The sequence below is a fragment of the Salvia miltiorrhiza genome, chromosome 8 (assembly GCF_028751815.1).
Source record: "Salvia miltiorrhiza cultivar Shanhuang (shh) chromosome 8, IMPLAD_Smil_shh, whole genome shotgun sequence".
Classification (NCBI taxonomy): Eukaryota; Viridiplantae; Streptophyta; class Magnoliopsida; order Lamiales; family Lamiaceae; genus Salvia; species Salvia miltiorrhiza.
The window spans coordinates 53,880,419-53,907,480 of record NC_080394.1 but is presented as its reverse complement, the minus strand read 5'-3'; the positions used below and the strand labels follow the sequence as shown (position 1 = coordinate 53,907,480).

Here is a 27,062-nt window from a genome sequence, read left to right as displayed (position 1 = left end):
CTGTTGTTATCTGTTCTCTCTTTTTGATGGAGACTAACCACAACAGATTATCTTCTCTACCTATGTTTAGTATTGAAAAATACGACATATGGAAGTTTCGGCTTGAAAGCTTCATTGCCGAATGTGGGAAGTCATCACCAAAGGACCAATCATCATCACTGAAATCGTCAAACGGATTCCTGTTGATCCACATCAGGATCCTTACGATGAGGTCCAGCCAAAGCAAAAGGCAGACTTCACCACCGAAGAAAGGAAGCAAGATGAGCTAGACAACCTCGCCAAAAGTATCATCTCCGGCACCGTTCCCGACAAACATGTCATGAAGATCATCAAGTGCAGAACTGCAAAGGAGATGTGGGACATTCTTGAAAGAATGTGCGTAGGTTCCGAGGAAATCAAGGAGAATAAGCTGTCCATAGCTTGTCAGAAGTTCGACTCCTTCCTCATGCTCAACAATGAATCTGTCAAAGAAATGGAACTTAGATTCAATCAAATCCTGAATGAAGTTCAATCCATTTCTAAAGACAAATACACTCAACGAGAAATCAACCCTGAAGATTCTTCGAGCACTGCTACGAGGAGAATGGCAGATCTACTCAGTTGCTCATCAGCATAAGCCTGGTTTCAGTCAACTCCCGACAAACAAGCTCTTCTCTGACCTCATAGCAAATGAGTTCGATCTTCTGAGAAATCTTGGTATCAAGAAGGCTGGAGGATCAGACGAAGATGGTCCATCAACCTCAAGAGGAGTGGCACTGAAAGCTTCAGCAAGAGAAGGCAAGAAGCAAATCAAGGAACCAGCGGAACTCAACCTGTAGGACTTCTTCAGTCAATATGCTCTGTTGACTGAAAGATTCAACAAAATGGAGTCCAAGTTCTGGAAGTACAGAAGGTTCCACAAGCAGCATTACAAGGGAAAAGAAAGAGAAAGCAATTCCAGACATTCCACTGATCGAAGCGGAAAAAGGAAGTTAGCCGCTTATGACATCAAAGACATGGAATGCTTTGGATGCAGAAAGAAAGGGCACTTTCGAAATGAATGCCCTGAACTGACTCAATCTGAGCGCAAAGAGCTGAAAGCCAAGAAAGATCACAGCTTTTCGAAGAAGAAAGCGATGGTTGCTGATGATGCTGATTCTTCCAAAGACACATCAGAATCATCCGACTTCGACAACACCAGCTCAGACGATGAGAGTCAAGCCCTGATGGCCAATGGATCTGAAAGCGTGGCTGACAACAGCTACGACAATGGAATGAATGGCTCAGAGGTAATCTCTCATTCAAAAACTCCTTATACTGATAACTTCCTGATGTGTTCAGGAGACCACTCAGAATCTGGAGAAAGCTCATCCGATGAAACTGACGAGTTTAATCAGCTCATGACAGGTCACTGTCAGTTGAGGAAAATGTTCGAAGATCTCCTCAAGCAGAATCAGAAAATGGAAAAGGAGATCAATGATGAACGAGCTAAGAATCAGACAATCATCTACTTTTCGGATGAAACCTGTCTTGATTAGCTAATCATGGAGAACAGTCTACTGGAAGAAAAGCTCAAAATCTCCAACTCGGAATGTGATAGAGCATCTCATGAGATCAAGAGGCTCAACCACAAACTGGAGGAAACAGTCAAGGACTGCATGATGAAGTCACCCATGATGAGCAACTTTCCATCAAAAGCCTTGTTGAAAGCATTGGAGGAAAGGTTGCAGCTGACAAAGGAAAGAATGTCATGATCATTTCAAAGGACAATTCTTCTGAAATCACAACCTCAGAAGAATCAAGAGATCATGATATGGATGAAGTTCGCAAACGCAAACTGATGGCAAGATCAAATGTTCCACCTCCACGGAGCTACAGACGAGCAAATGAGGCCCCCAACCAGATCAGCCTACTGAGAAGACTGGAAAGCAGATTTCAGTCAAAGTTCGGGGAAGGAACATCAGGAATCAAGAAGAATCTTCCTCACCATCCCAGGGGGAAGAACGGCCACATCAGTCAGAAACTGAAATCAGTTCAGTTTCAGAAAGAACAACATCCATGGAGACAAAACAATGATCAGTCCAGATGAGCCAAGAAACATCCACGAAGACAAGCAACTGGACATCAATCGACTCATGTTCCACGACATCAGTCAAGTCTCCATCAGTCAGGAACGACTCAAGTATCTCGAGGAAGATACTTCACTGAGCAAAGAAGACCTCAACCACTCATCAGACAGAACTCCTACAAGAGTGAGGCCTTCAAAAGAAATTCTCAACAGAAGAATGCTCATGTGCCAACTGAAGCACCAACAACTTCAGTCAGACGATCAGCAAAGCGCAAGAGATCAGCCAGACCAATTCTAAAGCAGATATGGGTTCCAAAGGGAACTCGAGCTAACATCGAAGGACCCAAATCTTGATTGGGTACCTGAAATAACTCTTCCTTGCAGGTCAAAATCAGGAAACATAAAAAGAAGGAAAAAGTTAAAGCCTCAATCAGAACATGGTATCTGGATAGCGGATGCTTGAAGCACATGACGGGATACAAAGAATATCTGTCTCAGTATGTTGAGAAAGCTGGATCCAAAGTTGCATTCGGAGGCAATTCTATCGGAGAAACAAAAGGCTATGGTGTGCTCAACATGGGTAACGCCAGTATCAGTAATGTTAGCTTTGTTTCTGGTCTTAAACATAATCTGTTGTCTGTGAGTCAATTTTGTGACAGCGGTTTCACAGTGAAGATAAAAAATGATGAATTCACTGTTAGAAACAATCAAAAGAAGGTGGTTCTGAAAGGTTTCAGACAAGGAAGTCTCTACGTCGTTTCATGGGAAGACAGCCCACCAGAAACATGCCTCATCAGCAAAAGCAGCTTGGAGCTCAACTGGCTGTGGCACAGGAGACTCAACCATCTCAACTTCAAGACGATCAACAAGCTTGCTAAACATCATCTGGTAGAAGGTCTGCCTTCTATTGTGTTCCAGAAGAAGCAAGAATGTGAAGCATGTCAAAGAGGAAAGCAGACGCGAATGTCATTCAAGTCAAAGTCAGGACACTCCTCTGGAAGAATTCTTCATCTACTTCACATGGATCTGTTTGGCCCGATCTCTCCAAGAAGTTACAACGGTAGGAAGTACACCTTAGTAGTTGTGGATGATTATTCACGATATACTTGGGTTATCTTTCTCTTCAAAAAGAAAGAGACATTGGAGGAACTGCCAAAGCTGCTGAGAAGACTGAGCGTGGAAAAGGAAGTCAACATCATCAGCATCAGATCAGATCGTGGGACTGAGTTCCTCAATACTGTCATTCGTGAGTATTGTGATGAACAAGGAATCAGTCATCAAACTTCTGCAGCAAGAACTCCTCAGCAGAATGGAGTTACAGAAAGAAGAAACAGGTCTTTGAAGGAAGCAGCAAGGACGATGCTAGCCGAATCAAAACTCCCCTTGAAGTTTTGGGCCGAAGCAGTCAACAACGCATGCTACACGCAGAATCGCTCCTTCGTCACTCAAAGACATGGAAAAACTCCATACGAGTTATGGAAGAACAGAAAGCCTTCAATTGCCTATTTTCATGCTTTCGGTTCTAAGTGTTTCATCCACAACAATGAAAAGAAGAGGTTAAACACATTTGATAGCAAGGCAGATCCAGGAGTCTTTCTTGGATACTCTGGAACAGGACGTTCGAGCAAAGCCTATCGAGTGTTTAGTTCTCAAACACTTTGTGTTGAAGAAACACCTCATGTGGTCTTTGATGAGTCTACAGATGATTTCAGGGAACATAAAACTGAAAAGTATGTCCAGAACACTGGAGGTTCCAAAGCTGAAATCAACAACACCGAGCCCTCTACTGTCTTGGTGTGGGGACCAGGAAAAGATGAAGATACTGAGAAGCTTCAGTATCAAAAGATCAGCCAAAGGTTTGAAGTTCAGACTGGAGCCAATGCAGATGGCATCAGTCAAGGGGGAACTCCAGTTGCTGAAGATCGAGTTGAACATGGCGAAGCAGCTCCAGCTCAACTCTCCCCTGCTCCAGAAGGTGCTCAACACTTCAGAACCATTCTGACTGAAGAAGCCCCACCATCTCCAGAAGAGATCAAGAAGTATCGAAGATGGTTTGAACTCCACTCAAAGGAGAACATCACTGGAGAACCATCAGATGGCGTCAAGACTCGAAGATCAATGTGCAACCTCGTCTTTGACATCAATCAGAACTGCATCAACAAAGATAAGATTTTCAGCTGTTTCTTATCATCTACAGAGCCCAAGGATGTTGAAGAAGCTCTGAAGTCCACTCAATGGGTCATCGCAATGCAAGAAGAACTCAATGAATTCAACCGGAATTCAGTTTGGGAGCTTGTGGATCGACCAAACGATGCAAAGGTGATTGGTTTGAAATGGATTTTCAAAAATAAGAAAGATGAAGAAGGAAGCGTTGTGAGAAACAAAGCAAGGCTTGTAGCAAAAGGATACAGTCAAGAAGAAGGAATCGACTACGACGAAACGTTCGCCCCAGTTGCCAGATTGGAAGCAGTCAGACTCTTCTTAGCCTTCGCAGCTCACAAAGGTTTCAAGGTACACCAAATGGATGTCAAGTGTGCATTTCTCAATGGAGTACTCACAGATGAAGTCTATGTGGAACAACCTCCAGGCTTTGAGGTTGCTGGACCAGAAAAGGTGTACAAGCTGAAGAAAGTGCTCTATGGATTGAAGCAAGCTCCAAGAGCGTGGTATGATACTCTCTCGGAGTATCTTGTTGAACAAGGCTTGAAGAAAGGATCTGTGGATAGAACTTTGTTCACTCTCAAAGAAGGAGAAGATCTTTTACTTGTTCAGATTTATGTCGATGACATAATTTTCGGATCCAAATCCGAACGCATGTGCAAAAAGTTTGCTGACATCATGACCAACAAGTTCCAGATGTCCATGATGGGAGAAATGAATTTCTTTCTCGGATTGCAAGTCAAGCAGACCAGCGAATGAATACTGATCAGTCAGTCCAAGTATGCCAAGGAACTGATAGCCAAGTTCGGTATTCAGCACATGAAATCAATCAAGATCCCAATGAACACAAACTGGAAAGTTGATCCAGGATCAGAAGAAAAATCTGTCTCTTCAACGAAGTACAGAGAAATCATTGGATCATTGTTGTATTTGACTGCGAGCAGACCAGACATCGCATTTGCAGTCGGAGTATGTGCAAGATATCAGTCAGATCCAAAGGAAGCTCATTTGGATGCAGCAAAGCGAATTCTGTGATATCTTAAAGGCACACCCAACTTAGGATTGTGGTATCAGCAGACGACGACTTCAAGCTCATCGGATATTCAGACTCAGATTTTGCTGGATGCAAAATTGATCGCAAATCAACCTCCGGAACCTATCAATTCCTAGGCAACAAGCTCATCTCTTGGTTTTCCAAGAAGCAGACTTCAGTCGCCACCTCCACAACTGAAGCTGAATATGTTGCTGCCGGAAGCTGTTGCTCACAACTCCTGTGGTTAGTCCAACAGTTGAAGGACTATGGGATAGATGAAAAGGAAGTCCCAATCTATTGCGACAGCTCCAGTGCTATTGCAATCTCCTAGAATCCAGTTCATCACACCAGAGTCAAGCATATTGCTATTCGACATCACTTCATTCGTGATCATATCGAAAAGAAGAACATCTCTGTGGAATGGATTCCAACTGCTGTTCAGAGAGCGGACCTGCTGACCAAAGCTCTTCCAGAAGAAAGGTTCAACGATCTGTGTGGAAAAATCGGCCTCATCAACCCTGAAGAGTGATGCTGTGTTTGAAGATCTTCTCAAACAGTCAAGCTGACTGGTGGTCAACCAACTGCTGTTCTACGAACGCTGACGTAGAAAGCAATGAAGTCAAGCGCTCATCTGAAGAAGAAGCCATCCTGATGAATCAACCAGGATCAAGTGGTATCGACTGGTTACAATGATCAGTCGATCAGTAAGTATTTTTCAAGCTTACTACTTTTAAATCAGTTATTTCAGTTAAGAGCTTTGAGTTTTAGTTCAAAATATCTCTCTAACTATCAGTTTCTTTCAAAAACTTTAACTGATTGTTGGAAAATGGAATATCCGAGAAGGACAAGTGTTTTAAAAGGGAAAATCTGTTTTGATTGAACTTGTCAAAATCTTCTCTAAAAATCTTTCCAACCTCTGTTGCCTCTGTGATAAAATTTCTTGAGAACCTCATTGACATGACATAATGCAATGATACCTCTCACCTTTTTGAAGCTTCAGTCCCCTACAGTGACGGCAGACGTGAATTTTTCTTCAAAAACATTTTAGGCACAGTTTTCGAAAAACTTTTTCATCTTCTTACTTGGTACTATTCTTGTCTATTTATACCATGTTGTCTTCATTCTTTTTCTGCATCAACTAACAACTCTCCACAGTCTTCACTGTGAGAAAAATTTTCAAACTTTCCAAAGTTGCAGAGAAAATTTGTTCCGACTTAAGGAGAAATATATGACTGCAAAGTCATGGAGTGGCAGAATGACGCTCACATATTTGGTCTTCACCGGACCCTTCCACTGGATCTTAACGCCTCTCCGGCGTCAAAGTTTGCTCTACCCTCACTTGTATCTAGCGAAGTGAGTGTCTTCCATCCTCATGCCCAGCCCATATGGTTTGTAGTAGCTGTCTCAAAAAGACAGACTACACCTGGCTCACAGGAAGCTTAGCATCTTTCGCAAAGCTTCCATGTGGTGCAACAGCAATAAGCAGAAGCTCGTTGTCAACTGGCGCAACATCGACGGTGTCTATCCTCACGATAGCCGCTGATTCGATTTTCCTTACCCACACACCTCCCCTCACATGCTTCTTTCTCTACACCAAAAACCCTCTCCTCAAGCTCCTTGGGTTTGCATGATTGCTGCTCTCTTCTTCCCAGTCTCGAGAGCCATGCAAATCCGCCCCTGCCCCTCTCTTCGTCTCCTTCATCCTTCTCCTCCCCTCACCTCTTTCACTTTTTTTCTTCTTCTAAAACCTTCGTATTCTCCGTCTACCTCTTACCCTCAGCATCTTTCTCTGGACCATTCTGCGATTTCGTTTCCACGCAGTGGTCTTAGCTTCATCCTTCAGTCAATCCCACCTTTTTGATGTTGCCAAAAAGGGGGAAAGTTCTTAAGAGACTTATTCTCAAAAGACTGAAGACGATCAAGCAAAATGATCACCCGATTTAATCCGATGATCATGAGGAAGATAGCCAAAGGATAAGACCTCAACTCAACGGAAAACAAGTGAGAGTGGAACAAGCTTAGGAACATGAAGACACGAAGACAGAAGATGAAGATCAAGAAGTTCAAAGGCGCAGCCATGCAGATTGCTGGAGTCCATGGGTTTCCCATGATGTTTTTGTTCTTCTTTTTACTCCAATGTAAGTCTTGCTCTGTAACTCGACTGGTGGCTTATCAGTCTTCTATTAATGAAAAAAACTTCTTTGATCTCAACCTGAAGACAATAACTCTTTGTCCAGGCTCTGATTATGTTTTTCTGTCTTCTCATGTTTCGTTCTTAACTCTAAGTACAAGTTTTTAGGTTCTATTGTTAAGGGGGAACTGTTTTCACCCCTGTTTTAGAACTTGTGTTGTGAGTTCAGTTTTTTTGTTGTCTAGAACTGCTGTATGGTTTTGGCATCATAAAAAAGGGGGGAAATTGTTGGGAACCTATTGGAATATCCTGATCCTTGTTTTGATGATACCAAAATTCATAGGTCTTAATTGTAATAGACTAGAACTGTTTTGAACTCAAGTGTTAGAGTTCGTTTCTAGTTTAGCTTGCGGTTTCGAAGACTGAAGACTGAAGATACCAACTGAAGTATCAGTTGAAGAATCAGTTAGGAACTGATTACTTAATGCGAGCCATGGACTGATACTAAAGTCAAGTATCAGTTGAACATTCTTCCTCGGACTGATCTTCCAACGTTCAAATGAAGCCACGTACTCACAAAGTACAGCCGCATTAAATGCAAAGATCTCAGGATCTTATCTCTGCAGAGGTCATTCCCATCTGGTGGCTACTTTATCAGAGACGTCAAATCTCATGTCCTTCAAGAGAGCCGTTTCCACCAGACAAGGAACCTCAAAGATTGAAGCCTCAGCCCAAATTCGAATTGCTCTCCAACGGAAGAAATCTTGAGGACGTTCTACGCCAACGGATCTATTCAAGAGTTTTCCTACAAATAGCGCTCGAGGATCAACTTCAATCTTCACCGATTCAACGACATAAGCTGAAGCTCTGCCAAAATCGCTACTCAGCCTAAAGCTCAATCTCCCCAAAGCTTGAATCGAAGAAGAGAATTCCAAAGCCAAAATCAGTCACTGGTGATTACATACATTCTCTTAGACCTTAGGCAAATCTCTGTTCACCCAGAAGCCAAGGTCAAACTTGCTACAAAGAACTTGTTCTTTGCAGTATAGTTGGCACTCGTTCAAACCTCCCCCCAAAAGAGTGTTTGAGTGATTCGGAGTTCAGAAAGGTATTCTGACTCTGAGAGTCTTAGCGCGGGTTGTGGTAAGCAAGAGAAATCCGACGCGAGTGAAGCGTGGGTACTGAAGAAGGATTTTTCTTCAGTGGTACGGTTGTGTGCACCGGGCAAGCACACGGTTTGGTTTGCAGTGCACCTGTTAAGCACTTGCAGAGTGGATTGTTGGTCTGATCAACCGACCGTGGATGTAGGAAAGGGTTTTTCCGAACCACGTAAAAATCTCTGTGTTGTTTACATCTTTCAGTTTTACATTCCTACTTGTGTTGTTTCATTTGATAAACTGAATACTGATTAACAGCAAAGAGAAACCTAAGACCAACAACGTGCTCAACCCAGGCTATTACGAAACTAAGTTTAATTTCCGCTGCGTATGATATCAGTCTGACTGATCTATCTTTTGATAGTCAGGAAGAGTGTTATCATCTATGTTTTAGCAAACTCGACTGAAGCCCATAAGTGCATCAGTTAAGTTCCAGTAACTTAACTGATAACTCCTTACTGAAGAGCATTCAGTATCAGTCGTCAACCCTGTTTGGTCAAAACTGTTTTCAATTAACAGGCGTCTTTGTTTGCGTGTAAAGTTTCGTTTTGATCTCTCTTGGAGATCCCTCTGCTTTAGAGGAATTTGCAAAAAATAGCCCATAGGTGTATTCCCCCCCCCCCCATACACCTATTCGAGACCCTCAGGACCTAACAAGTTCAGTTGTGAATTCACAATCGTAACAATTCACAACTAGGGTTTAGGTTTAGGGTTTCAGTTTAGTTGTGAATTTAATGTTTCAGTTCAGTTTAGTTCAGTTGTGAATTTAGTGTTTCAGTTCAGTTGTGAATTCACAATCGTAACAATTCACAACTAGGGTTTAGGGTTTAGGGTTTCAGTTTAGTTATGAATTTTTAGTTTCAGTTCAGTTCAGTTATGAATTTAGTGTTTCAGTTCAGTTGTGAATTCACAATCGTAATAATTCACAACTAGATTTAAGAATTCACAACCAGGTCGATGAATTCACAACTTAATGTTCTTGAATTCACAACTAGCTCGATGAATTCACAACTTAATATTCTTGAATTTACAACCAAATCTATAAATTCACAATCAAAATAAATTATAGTTTTAATTGTGAATTCAAACTTTAAAAACTCAAATTCACAACTATTTGAATTCACAACCAAAATAAATTCTAGTTGTGAATTAAATTCAGGTTGTGAATTCGACTGATTGTGAATTCACAACCAAAAAATTCTAGTTGTGAATTAAATTTTGGTTGTGAATTCGACTTGTTGTGAATTAAATTTTGGCTGTGAATTCGACTAGTTGTGAATTCACAAACAAAAAATTCTTGTTGTGAATTCGACTGGTTGTGAATTCTCAATTCACAACCAGTGTGAATTCACAACCAAAAAATTTTGGTTATGATTTGCGGGATATTTTAAAGGGGTGATGTAAAGTGGACATTTTTTTAATTTTTAATGTGGAAGGGTATTTTGGTAACAGTGGCCATTTTTTAATATTTTTATCTTAGTGGACAATTTTTAATTTTACAATATGAAAGTGGCCATTTTAAAAATCCACTCATTATACTTTATACGAAGTTGAAAATTTATGTTTTTAAATTCGAGATTTTATTGAGTAATTGATGTGGATTATTTTATTTTTAAAATATATTTTGTATTTATTTATATTTTAGTTTTATTTAATATTTATATTTATTTATTTAAACATGACGTTTAATTTTAATGTTCACCGTGCATCGCACGGATGGACGTACTAGTCTTGTTTAAATATGAGTAATATTGTGTGAGATCATATCAAAATCCATTTCTAAGATTAGTTCATGTTAAACATAAAATTACATTATATTACACCCTCTCCGCTCGCAAAATATCTTCCTAATTTTCCATTTTCGTCAACAAAACATCTTCCTAATTCATTTTTAAAAATATTTTCACTAATTATTACTCTTACAATTATAAGATTCATTCTCTACTCATCAAATACACAATTAACTTTTATTAAAACTCATACTGACTTCCATTAATAAAATGTTTCATGGATGAACAGAATAATATTTGTATCAAAAAATTACATAAATATACACAAAAAATCATACGTATATAAAAAATCACATAAATATCAACCAAAACTAAAAAATGTATTTCTACTTCCTACAAGAAAATTAGCCTTTTTTGTCCCTTCAAGCTTACATAATCCATGTCCTCAAGGGGACACCAAGCGGTGCGACCTCCTGTGTGTGAACAGTGATGTCCCGAATTCAAACCCCACTACTCCCCCTCACCAACTCCCCCAAGTAAAAAAAAAACTTACATAACCCATTACATACTAGTACTAAAATATCACTCCTCCATCCCACTAGAATAGGCCCGTTTTCATTTTGGGATGCCCCATTAGAATAAATTCGTTTTCTATTTTGAGTAAAAACATGTAGACCACATCACTTTTTCCTTATTTTTCCTTTCAAAAGAAAGGTTTTTAATCTCTGTGTCCAACAAAATTGAGTCTATTCTAGTAGGACGGAGGGAGTAATACACAAGCATGTAATCTTAGAAAATTTGCTATACATACAAGATATATAGGAAAATAGGATCATGTAGTATCCAAGCTAATGGTAGATCCGTAGGTTCAAATCTAGACCACACATTTGTGACATGTGGCGTATCAAGATTGTGACACGTGACAATGAGCTTCCAAGCATTCCAAGGCAAAATCTGTAGAGGGGTAAAATTGGAATATATTTTCGGAATTAAAAAAAAAAATTAGATTTTCTCAAAATAGACATATTTTAGATGCATAAAGTTTCACACAAGATGCATAAAGTTTTCACATAAAAATGCATAACTTTAAACAGAAAAATGCATTTCATTTTTACAAATTTGGTATTTTCGCCACCCCACCCCACACCACCCCCAACCCTCCCCACCACCACCCCCTACTCCACCCCCCCAAAAAATAGACATGTTTCACATGCATATAAAATCACACAAAAATGCATAAAGTTTTCACACAAAAATGCATTAAATTAAGCAAAAAATGCATTTCATTTTTACAAATCTGATATTTTCGCCACCCTACCCTGCCAGCCTGCACCACCCCCCCCCACCCCCAAAGCAAAAAAAGATTTAATTTTTCACAAAATTGATTTTCTGACCGCTGCCCCCCACCACTCCCACCCCCCAAGACAAAAAAAATTAAATTTTGTGAAAAAATCAACTTTGTGAATTTTTTTTTAAAAAAAAATTGGCTTGGGGGAGTGGGTCAGCAGTCAAAAAATCATTTTTTTGAAAAAATAATTTTTTTTTGCTTGGGGGTGGGGGGGAGGGGGGTTGGGGGGTGGTGTGGGATGGGGTAGTGAAAATACATAATTTGTAAAAATGTAATGCATTTTTATGTTCAAAGTTATGCATTTTTTGTGTGAGACATTATGCATTTTTGCTGTGAAAGTATATGCATGTAAAACATGTCAGTTTTTGGGCGGTGGGGGTGGGGGTGGGGGTGGTGTGGGGTGAGGCGGCGAAAATACTAAATTTGTAAAAATGAAATGCATTTTTATGTGAAACTTTATGCATCTAAAATATGTCTATTTTGAGAAAATATATATTTTTTTTAATTTCGAAAAACATATTCCGATTTTACCCCTGTGCAGATTTTACCTTGAAATGCTTGGAAGCTCCTTGCCACGTGTCACAATCTTGATGCGCCACATGTCACAAATGTGTGATCTAGATTTGGACCTACGGATCTACCATAATCTTGGATGTTGGATACTACAAGAACCCAACCCTATATATATATATATATATATATATAAATAGGGGGAAGTTCCATGGAAACACAAAGTTAAATAGAGAAAGGAGACATGATCTCGTTCGTTGATTTGATGAAATCTGATGGTTGAGATTCATTAGCAAATCTGATAGGTAGAGAAAGTCGAAGGCTATTTTAGTCCACTGTTATTTAATCATATCCGCTAATTACCTTAAATAAAACTAATCAAATCTCATTTTTTTTAGAAGATTTGATATCATATATGATAAGCACTGGTATTCACAAGTTTGAATTTTTTTTTATATTCTATTAAGATAATGAAATAATTTATTAATGTGTGATTTCAAGTGGGGATTTGCGTAGACTTTTTGGATTAATGTATTTAGCAAAAGTATATGAAGTGGTATACAATATATAGACTTTTAATGCTTATATCCGATTTAATATTCATACTAATATAGTGAATATTCTAAGGAAATGAATGAACATAATAGTTGTATATTATGAAGGTATACTCAATTAACATAATGTACCAAACAACAAAAAAACATAATTTCTAATGAATATTTGTAGAAGTGAACAAGTTCAGTAATTAATTTTTAGTGAAACTTAAATATTTCACTATAATAAGTAATTCTTTTAAATCATCGATCCCATTAATCCATTGCTAATCGATAATTAATTTTTGTTTCGTTATGCTTACAAATATAGTGAATTCTCTTATAGATTTAATTCTCTTATAGTTTATGTTATGAACTTGATGAGCTTTTGTTATATTTTTTAATGAACATGTACCGATATGTCAAAATATATAAATTCATATCGTGATATGAATGTTCATCAAAAACATATTGATATTCATAAAAATTCCAATAATATTCATAAGAAATTTATGGGTATGTTTGCTTGAATTTATCGAACATACATTTGTATCGATTGAACTTATATTGAATCGATTGAACTTATATTGAATTGATTTTGAAAAAATTATATCCATCTTTATATTCATTTCCCAGATTGATCAAATTATATTTTCGTTTAATATAATGAATTTTAATACGTTTTGTATGAACAAATAGTTATATCCTTTGAACTTTAATGAACAAATCTCATTTTCTAGATGAACATAACTCAATTTTTTCAATGAACAATTTATTAACTATGATGAACATATTTTACTGATTTGATGAACATATTTACTAATTTGAACGTAATTTGTTGAACTAGAGGGAATGACTCAAACATCAACACTCACCTAAGCTAAAATTCAAACACAAAACATATATGTATAACCTCAACCAATCCGGGCAACTAAGAGGAACTGATAGCAGCAGATGATCATAAATCAAGACTCACTGCTAAACACAAGCAATAACTAGCTACTATGTAAATTACAAGGCTTTCACAAACCAAGATATAGATTTGTTCACATGTCAATTGTCATGCCTCCAACGAGATTGCAAAAGCAAATAATCAAACTTTAATAACTAGCCTATGCTCAAAACAAACACTTCATCTTTACAACGTGTAACTTAGCCTTCCCAACCAACTTTGCCCTTTTGTCCTGGCTCATGTAATTCAAGTAACTCGATAGGCGACGACACTGCAAAAATTAAATATTATGTAGCGTGTAACATAACATGTTAAGAAATGAACATAATATATACGGTCCAACTTACAAGGCTGGAGTAAACAACTTCATACTTCATTGCATCTTCAACCGACGTCTCATCAACCATACTATCTAGTAGGAATATATGCTCTTTCTTCGTATCAACAACGATGTCATAGTACATTTGGTCAATATAAACTGGGAAGAAAAACTGCATATAACAAAATACAAAAGACGGGTTTATAAAATCAGGCTTAAAGATTCATATCCTAACGTGATTCATATATAACTTACGATATCTATTAGGTTTTGCAGTGTACGCGAGTACGTTCTCAATTCAGTAGAAAATGCAAGATTGAAAGCATTACTTTGTTCGTTGTAAGCCATATCGGTTCGACAAACGCATGAATTTTTCAGAGTTGACGTGTACATCAAAATGTTTGAACATCAATATATATACTTGTGAACATTATTGCGAATAACAATGAACTTATAACCATAATATGCTGAACATGTAAACAACTTGTACCTTATCCATCAAAGTATGATAACCAGATCTATGATCCAAATACATCTCCTACAATATCAGTATAATATAATTTCATTAAATATCTTATTTATTTATTATACATATCAACCTGAAACAATTATTAAGAAAATTTACCTTGTCAATGTGTTCTCCAAAACTAGTTGCACCCTCTGTGTTTCCTGAATGACCATGAAATAGCAAAAGATCATTTAAAACTATGAAATTAAAGAATTATGCTATCACACAGTAATATCTTATCATTAGTGTACCTTTGTCTAAATGTGTACGGTGAGGATAAATCAGTTTCTTTCATTTTTTGTCCGGAGAAATTGATGAGTCACAAAGAATATCAAAACAATTTAGCCAGACTAATATTCAATGTATATCTACCGAACCATACATTTGAGGAAATAGTTTGCCATCATAGTAACAAAGAATATCAAAAAAATTTATAATCTCTGATATATCAAATATAACATAAGTAAAAATACGTACCTAAGAACTACAAATGAGTTCATCGACGCCGGAAGCAACAAGAGTTCATCGACGACAGAAGCAACAATAGTTCGAAGAGTAATAGATCAATAGATGTGACTAGTCGGTGACTGCAGAAAACAATGAACAAGATTTCGTAGACGGTCGGAAAACACTATGAATCAAAAACCTACCATCTGCAATTATGAAGCAGATATTTGAAGCAGGAAGAGTGGCAACGGCTGTCTGGATCGAAGGAGAAGTTTGAAGCAGGAAGAGTGGCAACGGCTGTCTGGATCGAAGGAGAAGGGGGCGGCGGCAATTCTCGCCGTTCGCCGAGGGAGATGGGGTCATTGATGGTGAGAATCGGGAAGGCGCCGGAGGCTGCTGCCCGTTCTGATGGGAGAGCGAAGGAGATGGAGGCGGTGGAAAACGGGAGGGCGGCAATGACAGTGAGCCTAGGGGCTGAGCAGAGTAGTTCGTCAGAATAAGAATAACGCACCTGCCCTTGAACATGCGTCATTGACGACGAGGTTGGTCCTGCGAGCCAACATTCGCCGGAGAGGAGGAATGGGCCGGGACGGCAGAATTGAGGATATAAGGTTTTACAGAGGGAGAAGAAGAGAGAGAGACGATGGAGATGAGGAAGGGAACGAGAGATAAAGATAGAGAGAGAGAGAGAGAGAGAGAGAGAGAGAGAGAGACGGAGGAGAGAGAATGAGTAATTTTAGGGATTATAAATCTTTCCAAATTTTGTTCATAGTGTTTTTACCTTGTTAACCTTTCGAACGAATTATACAATAAATTAAGCCAACAAATGATTAAATTAATTATGATAACTTTTAATCTGGTTCCTTGATCGAATCTCATCTAACGAACTAGAATCTGTCTCCTTTCTCTATATAGGGGACTGTTTCTATTGAATTGAACCCTATATATATATATATATATATATATATATATATATATATAGGGGAAGGCTAAAATAAAAATCAAAGTTAGACTATAAAATAGGAACCATTTTCAGTCCTTGGATCATCAAGATCTACGGTTAATTCAACACATTGTTGGAATAATTCATGGTCCTGAGTTCGAATCCCATAGATAGCAAAAAATTTAATTTTCGTAATTCATACATTTACACAGCGGATTCATGGGTGTTCTACATATAATTCATACATTTTAATTAGTTTATAGTCTAAGAGGAGTTTTCTGAATAGCCCTCCCCTATATATATATATATATATATATATATATATATATATATATATATATATGGTGCAGTTATAGTGAGAACCACAATTATCGTGAGAACATAAGAACCAATAAAATTACTGCATCTGCTATACAAATTAATGCATCCGCTATTAAATTTAATGCATCCGAAAAAAATAATTTTTTTGCTCCCTTCAGGATTCGAACCCAGCACCTGCATCCATCCACCAAGATGATGCATCCACCGTAGATCTTGATGATCGAATGGCTTAAAATGGTTCTCCGTTCTTATTTTATTAGTGGTTCTTATTTGAACCTCTCCCTATATATATATATATATATATATATTATACTCCCTCCATCCCCAAAAAATTTGCCTCAGTTTCCTCTTTTGGGTGTCCCCAAAAGTTTGCCTCAATTTTTTTACTTTCTATTTTTATACATGGTCTTCACCATCAACTTTACAATTACAATCCTTTAAACACTATTTTTGTATATGACCCCACCATCAAATAACTTTTTATCAATGTTTATTAAAATCGGTGCCGCCCCCCTTAGACAAACTTTTAAGGGAAGAGTATGTTTTATATAAGTTGAACCATATCTTTTTATATTTAAAAAATTTCAAAATTACGTCAAATTTTATCAATCGATGCATTGCACTTACCATTCTACTAATTTTAAAAAGAAAAAGAGGAACAATTTCTTTTATCTTGAACTATGCAGCCCATGTCTAATTCTAAGGCATCCACTGCACTGTCTCATGCAACACTGAGAAAACAAAAACCTAAAAGATACTAACATAACAACAGCCTGCTCTCAACCAAAATTAGATGGATTTTGCAGTAGGCTAGCTTAAAAGAAACAAGGAAACATGTAGCTGCGCACCAAAATTTTATGGAACAGAAAGAATGAAAATCCATCATTCTTCCACGAGTCTTGCAAGTTTGATGCAGCAGCAAGAGCAGCTGCTGTATTTCTGTACAAAATGCTATACAATGGTTCGTGTCTATTCCTTCGTTTTCTAAGGGAGAAGAACAAAAACCCCTTCTTTCTACTCTTTCTTCGTATGTAACGTACCTAAAGAATCATATTGCCACAGCTCCTTCGGGTAACTGGTTTTCATCTGGAGCGTCTGCCTGGGGTTTAGGTTTGCTGATCGTCTGAGAAAATCCGTACCCAAGAGAGCTTCCACTGGTTTCCGAGAGCTGCATGGGGAGACAGATTGTGCCACAACTCATGTTACAAAATCTAAGAGATAATGAGATGTGGAAGAAGATTTACTTCAGTGTCTGAGAATTAGCATACCTCTGTAAGCTCAGAGAGGTGGCGTGATCTGAACTCGTTGATTGTGGTAACTATCTCTGACATAGGTAATTTAGCCTGAACAGAAACACGACGTTTGCCACAAAATTCAGTTAAAAAGCTAAGGAAATTGTTACGAAGCGCCTGAATGATTCCAATAGATGTTCATGCAGCTATGTGGGATCATTATTACATGGTAATAATATTTTTCTTCCTTGGCATCTTGGAGGAAACGGAACGTAAATACATAAATCAACTAAAGTGAAGATTTACTCAATGCAGATTACTATATATGCAAGTTGTCTTCAGCTTGCCATGCCATGCACAAGAAAATCTTTCAGCAGCCACTACAGCTTCTGCTCTAAGTTGAGCAGGTATAGAATTTTCACTAGTTGGGAATTGGGATATGAAGAATAAGCAGACATATTACGTGAGAAAATTAAAGTTTAACAAATTTTACTTTAAGCACATTGTTGAGATAAGCAATTATCTGTTGAAGGCAAATAAATGTTACAAACATTTAACATGGGTAAGTATATTTTATGAGCCATTCTACTTACTTGTGCAAGGACAGCCGCTGCTAATTGCAAACTGGGCTCCAAAGTCTCGGGGACAACCTGTTACAATTTCCATACAAATTGGGCAATTTAAAGACAGCAAGTGACAAGAATGATAATCCATATTATCCATGACTCGAAGCATGGACTACTTTTATTATGGAGAAACCTCAATAAAATGATAGGAAAAGTAACGATAGAAATATACCGCTGTTGCCCCAGCTTTTTCTAAATTGAGGCCGTGATCAACATCATGAGCACGGACAAATGTCTTGACATTAGGATAGTACTTGCTTAAAGCCCAAACAGTTCTGTAATTAGCTCCAGGACTATCCAAAGTTATTGCTGCTGCACATGCTCTTTCGGCACCAACTTTATGGAGGACCTGAGCACCGGGTCAAAAAGATTAAGTACCAAATGACTTTTAAGTTCCAACAGCCGCGAGCGGATCTTGAACAGTTTAAAAAGACTAGTTCGGTACCAAATGCCTTTTAAGTTCTAATAGACCTTAAGCAGGTTTTGATGGGATTTTTTACCTCTCGACTACCAGCATCACCAAAGTATACTGGAAGGTCAAGTGCACGTCCAACAGCAACTCGATCACTGAAATTATGAATATTAAAGGTCAGGATATCACTGCCCATACAGAACGCCAGCCTGTTCAAGCTCACTCTTCTTTTTGTACATCAAAATTAAATATCCATTACTTTTGAAACAAAAGATCCTCTATTTATATTAGACATATAAAGTGACAACAGAACTATAGATGCTTTACACAGTATGCATATCAGACATAAGGCATAAATTTCCTGAAAAAGATATCAGAATAACACAGGATGCCACAATGAGGAAGCAGTAGTACCTCCTGACATCAAGCGCAACAAATGGAATTAATCGCTCAGAGAGAAGCTGAGCAATAATCTGTACAATTAAAATGAAAATCAGATAAATGGGATTTTAGATTCATTGACTAGGTTGACATTACCAGAGTGGTAGTAGTGCATTTTATGCAACATAAATCTAAAGACTGCATATTACCTGGCCAACACGTCCAAAACCGCATATGATTATGTGATCTTGCAAATCATCCGTCTGAAGAAAGAAACCCAAGGAAACGAATTACAACCTCCTTTCACACCAGATACCCTAGGAATATTAACTGACTAAAAGAAGAATATTGTTCACACAAAAAAATGGTTTGTCCATCGAATAAAATTTCAGAGCCACCTAACATGGGAATCAGCCTTTCAGTGGTAAGTTACGAACAAAAAAACCAAGTAAGAAAATAATGGGGGAACACAACTACAAAATTAGAAACTGAGGACACAAGAAACATAAGTAAATACGAAAGGTGATAGACTGATAGTAACAGAACTTATTTTAATCTTAATGGGCCTGATTGAGGGTCAAATATTATTTAGCAGAGAACTAGGAACTAAGATGAGATAACAGTGCATATAGTGGTCATGGAAACATATTATTTGATTAGTACATATCAACTAAAGTTTTGGCAGCTAACCTCACTTTCATCGGGTAATAGATTTCGAACATCATGCAGCTCAAACCGAGATGCTATCAATTGGCCACCAGCAGCTAACCATGGAGTCATTGCCATCGAAATACCAACCACAAGAAAAAGTAGTGATGACATCTGTGAGGACATTATACCCTGCAAAGAAGAAGAATATTGAATACTACTTTGAAAATAGCACTTTTAATTGTCTAGGCCAATGCAATGGATGGGTCGTGGACAATAAGTGACTTAATTACAAATGCATGCCAACAAAATCAAAAGGGCAGTGGGCAACAAAATATCCTGTCATAGAACAGTGAAAAGAAGGGAGACATTTTGATGTGGAGCTGGAGAAATTCATATCCTTAAACCTTAAATACTATCTTTAAATTCATAAGTAGCAACTTAATTCTGGTTCTACTAAACACTTGAGCTTGCATGAACTGCAATGTCATTCTCAAGCCACAAACATTATTTTCTGAACTTATTGTGAACAGAATGTTTTAGTTGTAAGAAATCTAGGGTGGTTATATGCACATTAGCTTCCAGGAACTTGGGGCATGCAACAAATAAGGGCAAGCAGTCTAATGATACCGACAGGTATAATTTGTTACTTATACCTGGTTAACAGCTTCACCAAAGGCTACAAAAGCAAATTCTCCACCCGGTGCAAGTAAAAGACCAACTCTTATAGCTGATACAATTGAAATGCCAAAAAGTTTTCCAACAAGGGCAACCAAGATGGTCTTGCCAGCAATTAGAAGCGCTAGTGTTCCTGTAATAACTGGGAAATTTGAAGCTAGAAGTTTCGGATCAATGGACATTCCAACCTGTGAACAAAAATATATTCCATAAGTAAAACAAAATGGTGAAAAAGTTCAATAAACTCACTATACAAAGTTGCCAATCAATCTAATCCAGAACTAAGCTTTTTGAAGGAACAAAGCAATCAACAGAATCATGTGCTGGAAAAACGCAGTCAAAGAGAGTGGAGAATTATGAAGCTAAGGAATAAAATGCCTGAGCATCAACTAAGAACATCTTATAAAAGGCTCGTGAGGAAACTGATGGTGGCTTTTAATTTCAATCCAGTAACAACAGGTCTACAATTCCACTCATATATAACCATACCGTCATGAAAAAAAGGCCCAATAGGAGCCCGCGGTAGGGAGCAATATCAGATTCCACCTGCAAGGAGAATTCAGTTTCTGCTAGAAGCAGTCCAGCTAAAAATGCCCCTAAAGCCATGGAAAGGCCAGCCTGTTTTGAGATAAGAATGAGAAATACCAACGTTATTTATTACTGTGAAAACACATAAGAACTCCTACCAGACATGCAAACAAGAAATAACCACCATATGATGAATTTACTTACCCTGGCAGTTAGGAGACTAGTACCTAAGATAACAAGCAGAGTACATGCAGAGAATATTTCTGCATTTTTGTTCTCAGCAATTTGCTTATAAATTGGGCGAAGCAGCTGCAAAAGACAAAAAAAGACCAAACCATTTTTATTGGAGAGTAAAATTGGCAACTGCAAGATGCATTTACTTGATCGTGAGTATGCTATTCTTGAACAAAGATAATTGTCAAGTGACTCTTGTTAACTCCACGAAAAAGGAGTGAATGCCGATAAATGCATGAAAGAATTGAATGCTTGCCAAGCGTCCTCCTGCAATGATGGCTGAGATGGCAACAACTGCCTTCACGGCAGCCAATCCAAGAGCTTCAGCAATTGCTTGAAAACCAATCTGGAAAACCATTTAAACAGTGGTAAATAAAGCAGTGCCAACTAAAGATGCAGACACTAATCCTTTTCTTGGCAGCAAACGAAAATATTCAAATATCCACATAGCAATACAATCCATGTCAATTAGCACCATAGCTGAATATGAAATTATAGAAGGTAAGAGATAGGTTATCATGTCACATGGATATTTTCCTTCAATCCAGTTGAGTCAAAAATAAATACAAGATCATTACCCCTCCTTTCGATGAACTAGGTGAAACAAGGGGTATCAGTATAAGCAAAACCACCACTGCCAAATCCTGCAACAAACACAGAAATTGCAAAAATGGAATGCATCTAATTAGAAGTAATGAAGATGACCGCAAAACTGACATCCTTGGGAAGGAAGGGGGATGGGAATAGAACATATGAAATAGTGTGCGTGCAGATAGTCAGATACCTGGAAAAGTAACACGGAGAATGTAGCTCGTCCATGGCGTGATGTGCTCTCACCACGCTCTTGCAATACCTACAGACACCACACATAGATTATATTAACTGACTTCTTAGTGCTAAAAATAAATATTTCTGGTTGATTGCTGAGTCATGCTGACGAACATAAAGAAGCAAACCTAGAAAGTAAATTTTGAATGAAGTAAGAGAGAGGTTAATATAAAAACCCCCAAGTCTCTAACAAACTGTTGAAAATGTTCACCTGAAGGACAACAGCAGTTGAGGATAATGCAAGGCCATTCCCAATGACAATTGCAGCAGGACCAGCCAGACCAGCAGTATGATGAGCAATTAGGCCAACAACTACAGCTGTCACCAGCACCTAAATATCAACAAAAATCAGAAACATTACATATATAAAGATCTTAAGCTTCATCAATGCACATGACAATGCTTTAAATAAAAAAATTAATAGGATTATGCAGCTTGTAGTCACCTGAGCTGAGCCCAATCCAAACACATATTTCTTCATTGAACTTAGTCTTTCAACAGAGAGCTGTCAAAAAATAATAGTTTAAATGTAACTAAATGAGCATATAGCTGGAAGGTGAAAATCGTTAGAAAAAAAGATCAAATTTGTCATGGCTCTACCTCAAGGCCAATATTAAATAGCAAGAAGACAACCCCAAACTCAGCAATGGCCTTAGTTGCATGTACATTGCGAATAATAGAGAGACCATAAGGTCCAATTAAGATTCCAGCAGCCAAATATCCAAGAACAGGACTGCCTACATTTTCCAGCAGAGAAAATAATAAATCGGTAACTGCTACTATGACACAAAATCATACTAAATAAAAGATTTCTGAAAGAAATATGTAGGATAGAGGGAACATCATAATTGGAACTAAAGCTACTACAAGAGTTGGCTGAATTATGTGCTACCATTTAATATGAGCAAGGCAAATAGAGAGAAACACATAATATCAACGAAAGCACACGATGTAATAGAAAAATGCATAAGGTGGAATCTATTGATTACAAGTAGGTCAGACCTATTTGAATGATGCTAAGATTCTTTCACTTTACAAAGAAATCTGTAAGTGCTTGTTGGAAGAAACACTTGTTACTCATACCTCCAGGGATTTTCTGGAAAAGAGGCACAAATATGACACTCGCAAGCAGTAACCACAACATGTCAAAGAGGGAAGCTTCTTCCTCGTTTATCTGGTAAATCATAGAAAGGAAAAGGACACACCGTTTAGTTGAAAACTGACGCATGAACATATCAAATTAGACCAATAAAATATGAACTGGAGTCATGCCTCTTGATGAGGAATCATCTCCATTAATTTCTTCAGTTTTGCTGGAAGTTTTCTTATTTCTCGGACTAGAGGCTTTGCAGTAGTCGATACTTCATCAATGCCAGTGGTGATGATGTCTGGCTGTTGAAATAGCTGCTTAATCCTTTCACCCCGATTGATGTAAAAGATAACTCTGCAATCAATTTCAGCAGCATGTGAAATGTTAGCATCTTCTCTTACACATGGAAAGCTGGAGAAGCACATCTTGCATATAGGGTGCATTATTTTTAAATTCATTCATAAATTCAAAAGCACGCATGCAAGTTGTTTTCTGAGGCAGAAGGTACTAAAACTGTCCAATATAATGTTAACCGTACCCTGCTCCTACAAGTAGTGACCCAAAAACCAGCTTAGGCAATTGCTTTTTTGCAGACTCCACAAGGCCATGGAAAACTGAACCTGGTGTGAACTCTTCCTCATCTGCTGTAGAAGAGAAGAATGATGCAGAAAAGAACCGAGATGATTTCTTCAGTAATGCTTTTGGAGCACTTAAAGAAGAACTCTCCTTTGTGGATTCCTTCTGCATCTCTTGTACCTTACTTTGAATAGATTTTAACTTCTCATTATCTGCTTCACTGTCCTTGAGTAACTCCACAGTTAACTTTCCATTCTCTTTGTCACTCTCATACGACAAACTTGACTCATCAGGCTGTCTATCTCGTAGGTGTCCAAGTAACTCTGCAACTTCAACAACACCATCTGCAGTACTTCCTTGAGATACTTCTAAACTGTTGGTTCCCTCAACAGCAGAGTCCACATTCTCAGTGCTAGACAGGGCAAGTTTTTTTTCTGCCCTCTGCAATGCAATATCAGCATCATCAGCACGTTGTTCAGCCTCAAGTTCGTTAGCTACAGCTTGCTCCGCTAAAAGCATAATGTTTGCCACATCTTCCTCTGCTTTAGAAGCCTTAATCTGTGCTTTCTCTGCAGCTACATTCAAACGGTCTACTTCCTTTTGTAATTCTTCTTTTCTGCTTTGCACCCTTCTGAACTCAGCCTCACATTTCTCTAAATGATCTTGACAGTTTCTTACATCCTCCTGAGAAGCCAAGACCAATTCATCGTCACTTGAACCATCCTTTCCAATATCGTCCTCAGGATCAATTTCATTAGAAGCATTTGGATATCCATTCTTTTCTTTTGCAATTTTCAATGACTCAACAGCCACATTGAGTCTTTCCTGGGCTAAAGAAAGGGCCAGTATTGCTTTCTGAACTTCTTCTTTGCTGATAGTCTCTTCGTTTATAACATCTTCGATGTTACCAAGGGCTCTATTTACATCATCCCACGCATTTGTAGCTTCATCCTTGAGTGCTATAGCAGTTTCTGATAATTGCTGAGCTTTCTCCTCAAACATTGCACTGCTTAGTCGTGCAACTTCTAAATCTTTCAATGCCTTCTGCAAAGCTTCCCTCAGTTCATCCAAACTAGGAGCCTCATGTCCTTCCTCCTCGCCAATATCACCAGAGGCAATAGATTCAAGGCCGGCCTCATCCTCATCAGTCTTAACGACATCCGCATCTCTGCCATTTCCATTTAGATAAGCTACTGATTCACTTCCCTGACACCATGACATACCCACACGCTTTGAAATACTAATAAGATTTCTAGAGTTGTATAAGGAAGAACCACTAGAATTGTAACGCCACTGCCAGAGACTGCCCTCATTGAGAGTTCGACGACTGGCCGAACTAACACAGCGCGCACAGCTCTTCTTCAACTTCTTTGGTGAACGAGTTTCTGAATAAAGTCTCAAATCCCCAAACAAGTTACGGCAGATACGCTTATACTTCAAACTTGTCGCCAAATTGAATGTTTCCGGTGCCCTGCAGCCAGCTGCTTCACCTCCATAAAGCACATTTGACCGAGACAAACTACATGTGGCATCCATCACTCCTGTTTTAGGAATAACAAATATTCATCAACAAGTTCTAAAATACAATTCTCGAAACTAATTTAGCTTCAGATCAATCAGAAAATGGTGCAAATCCTATGCGGCATAAACAAACATAAGCATTCCTTCTAAACAGCATTTCATGTTCATTCTGTGTAAGTCAAATCCGCCGCATCAATGCCAGATCATTTTCTAATTACGCTTGAAACAACCGCAAATATCATACAAAATGCTACGCATTTAGCTGACTATCATTACTATAATCCCCAGTCAAACACAGTCGTACAGTCCGCACAGCTCACTGCTCTCTCATCGACCTTGCACCACCACACAACTTGCACTCCAAACAAAAAAATCTCGAGAAATTAAGCATGAACAATCGAATCAAACGTACGTTTTCCCGCAGCTAATTCAATTAAAAATCACAATCATCAATCTCCAGATAGTCCACAAATTACAAGGCAGAGTCCACAACACTCAACCGAGAGAGAGAGAGAGAGAGTAGTGAGTAACTAACCAGCTGAGAGCGGAGGAGAGCAGAAATTGGTGCGTGGAAATGGCGAAAAGAGGAGGCGGAAATATTAAGGGAGGCGGAGAAAGTGACGGAAGTGTTAACGGAACTGAATTCGGAACGGCCAGTTTGACGGCAAATATATTTGCCGTCCGCCTTCTTTGGTTTACGCCGTTTGGGGAGGAGAATTATTATAAAAAATTGGAAATTGAAGTTTTTAAATATGGAAATATTGCAATTGGCGGATAAATATAAAATATTTGGAAAATGCGTGGAGCCCGTGATATTGTATTTGTCAGCAACTTTTTCGTGAATATTGGCCTTTGCACTTCATGTAAAGACCACCACTTTAATTTCTGCGCAACATGACACGTGCGCACGATCGTGGACACGATCGTGTCCACGTACATCGTGGGCACAATCGTGTCCACCATCATGGACACGATGAACACCATCGTGCCCATGATGATGGACACGATCGTGCCCATCGTGGACACGATGGTGGGCACGATCGTGTTCACCATCGTGATCATGATCGTGGGCATGATCGTGATCATGATCGTGGGCACGATCGTGTTCACGATCGTGCCCATCGTGGACACGATGGTGGGCACGATCGTGTTCACCATTGTGATCATGATCGTGGGCACGATCGTGATCATGATCGTGACACGATCGTGTCCACCATCGTGATCATGATCGTGGGCACGATCGTGTCCACCATCGTGATCATGATCGTGAGCACGTGTAATGTTGCGCGAAAATTAAAGTGGTGGGAACCGTAAAGGGTATTTTAGTCTTTTAATTCATTTTGGTATACAAAAGAGTTGTTTTTAAAGAGAGGCTAAAAACATATCATTTTTAAAAATGGTATTTTTTTTATAAGTTTCCTCTTGATATATTGTGGGTCGAGATTTAACTAGTAACTATAAATATCCTCTTTCTTAAAAAGAAAAGGCAAAGGTACATTTTTTTTTGAGCTCCTAAAGGTACAAATTTTTTTATTTCTTATTGACTCGTTATTGTCACTCGATTTATACATCTTCAAATTTAGCCCGTGTATTGTCAGTCTTTGGAAAATTGTCTTAAGTCGTTCAATTCGTTAATGTTTTGTTACAAGTAGCTTACCTACCTGTGATGTTGTTAATGGTATTTGATGTCAAAACAATGAGCTTGCTATTTTAAATTTGTGTAATTTTTCTTTTTTCTCTGTCTTCGATTTATTTAATATAACTCTGATGTATCTTGATTGATATACTTTTATAAGAATTTTTGGCCGATGGCTAGGAACAGAATCTACTTAATTAATTATAGGATTGTTACAACTTTAATTTTCTCTCTAACCAATTTGTTGAAGACTTGAAGGTTTTTGTGGGGCGCCGATGCGCGTAGTCGGAAAAACCATCGGTAATCCATCCATAATTAGCGACGACTATCTAGCCGTCATAATTTCTTTGTAGTGAGATATGCTTGTTTAATTAGTGAACTTACAAACAATTCTCTCAATTATGGACCAACTCTTTTCTTTTTTCGTCTGAAATTAGTTTTGCACGGGATGCACAGATATATGCTATGTTGAAAAGATAATAGTAGTAATATTTTACAATTATAATTAAATTATAAAATAAAAAATAAAAAAA

At 38.2% G+C, this 27,062-nt stretch overlaps 1 protein-coding gene across 1 annotated transcript; it reads right to left on the bottom strand.

Moving 5' to 3' along the window:
* Positions 1 to 16,918: 16,918 nt before the first annotated feature.
* On the bottom strand, positions 16,919 to 25,697 carry LOC130999137 (K(+) efflux antiporter 2, chloroplastic-like). The gene is made up of 21 exons (XM_057924637.1): positions 25,429 to 25,697; positions 23,335 to 24,913; positions 22,979 to 23,150; positions 22,790 to 22,880; positions 22,307 to 22,443; positions 22,152 to 22,211; positions 21,918 to 22,037; positions 21,663 to 21,731; positions 21,457 to 21,522; positions 21,135 to 21,224; positions 20,849 to 20,953; positions 20,606 to 20,734; positions 20,095 to 20,304; positions 19,481 to 19,630; positions 19,000 to 19,053; positions 18,824 to 18,882; positions 18,498 to 18,564; positions 18,170 to 18,346; positions 17,965 to 18,021; positions 17,408 to 17,482; positions 16,919 to 17,307 (listed from the first exon to the last, which is right to left on the bottom strand). The coding sequence occupies exons 2-21, from the start codon at positions 24,906 to 24,908 to the stop codon at positions 17,188 to 17,190; spliced, it is 3,582 nt and encodes a 1,193-aa protein (XP_057780620.1). The 5' UTR covers positions 24,909 to 24,913; positions 25,429 to 25,697; the 3' UTR covers positions 16,919 to 17,187.
* Between the last annotated feature and the right edge of the window lie 1,365 nt (positions 25,698 to 27,062).

Excerpts from the sequence above, each read along its gene's own strand:
- LOC130999137 (XM_057924637.1), bottom strand. The coding sequence starts at position 24,908 with ATGGATGCCACATGTAGTTTGTCTCGGTCAAATGTGCTTTATGGAGGT. Across the intron at positions 21,523-21,662 it reads TCTCCGTGTTACTTTTCCAG|GATTTGGCAGTGGTGGTTTT; the intron begins GTATCTGACTAT and ends TGTTTGTTGCAG. Across the intron at positions 18,022-18,169 it reads AAAAAGCTGGGGCAACAGCG|GTTGTCCCCGAGACTTTGGA; the intron begins GTATATTTCTAT and ends AAATTGTAACAG.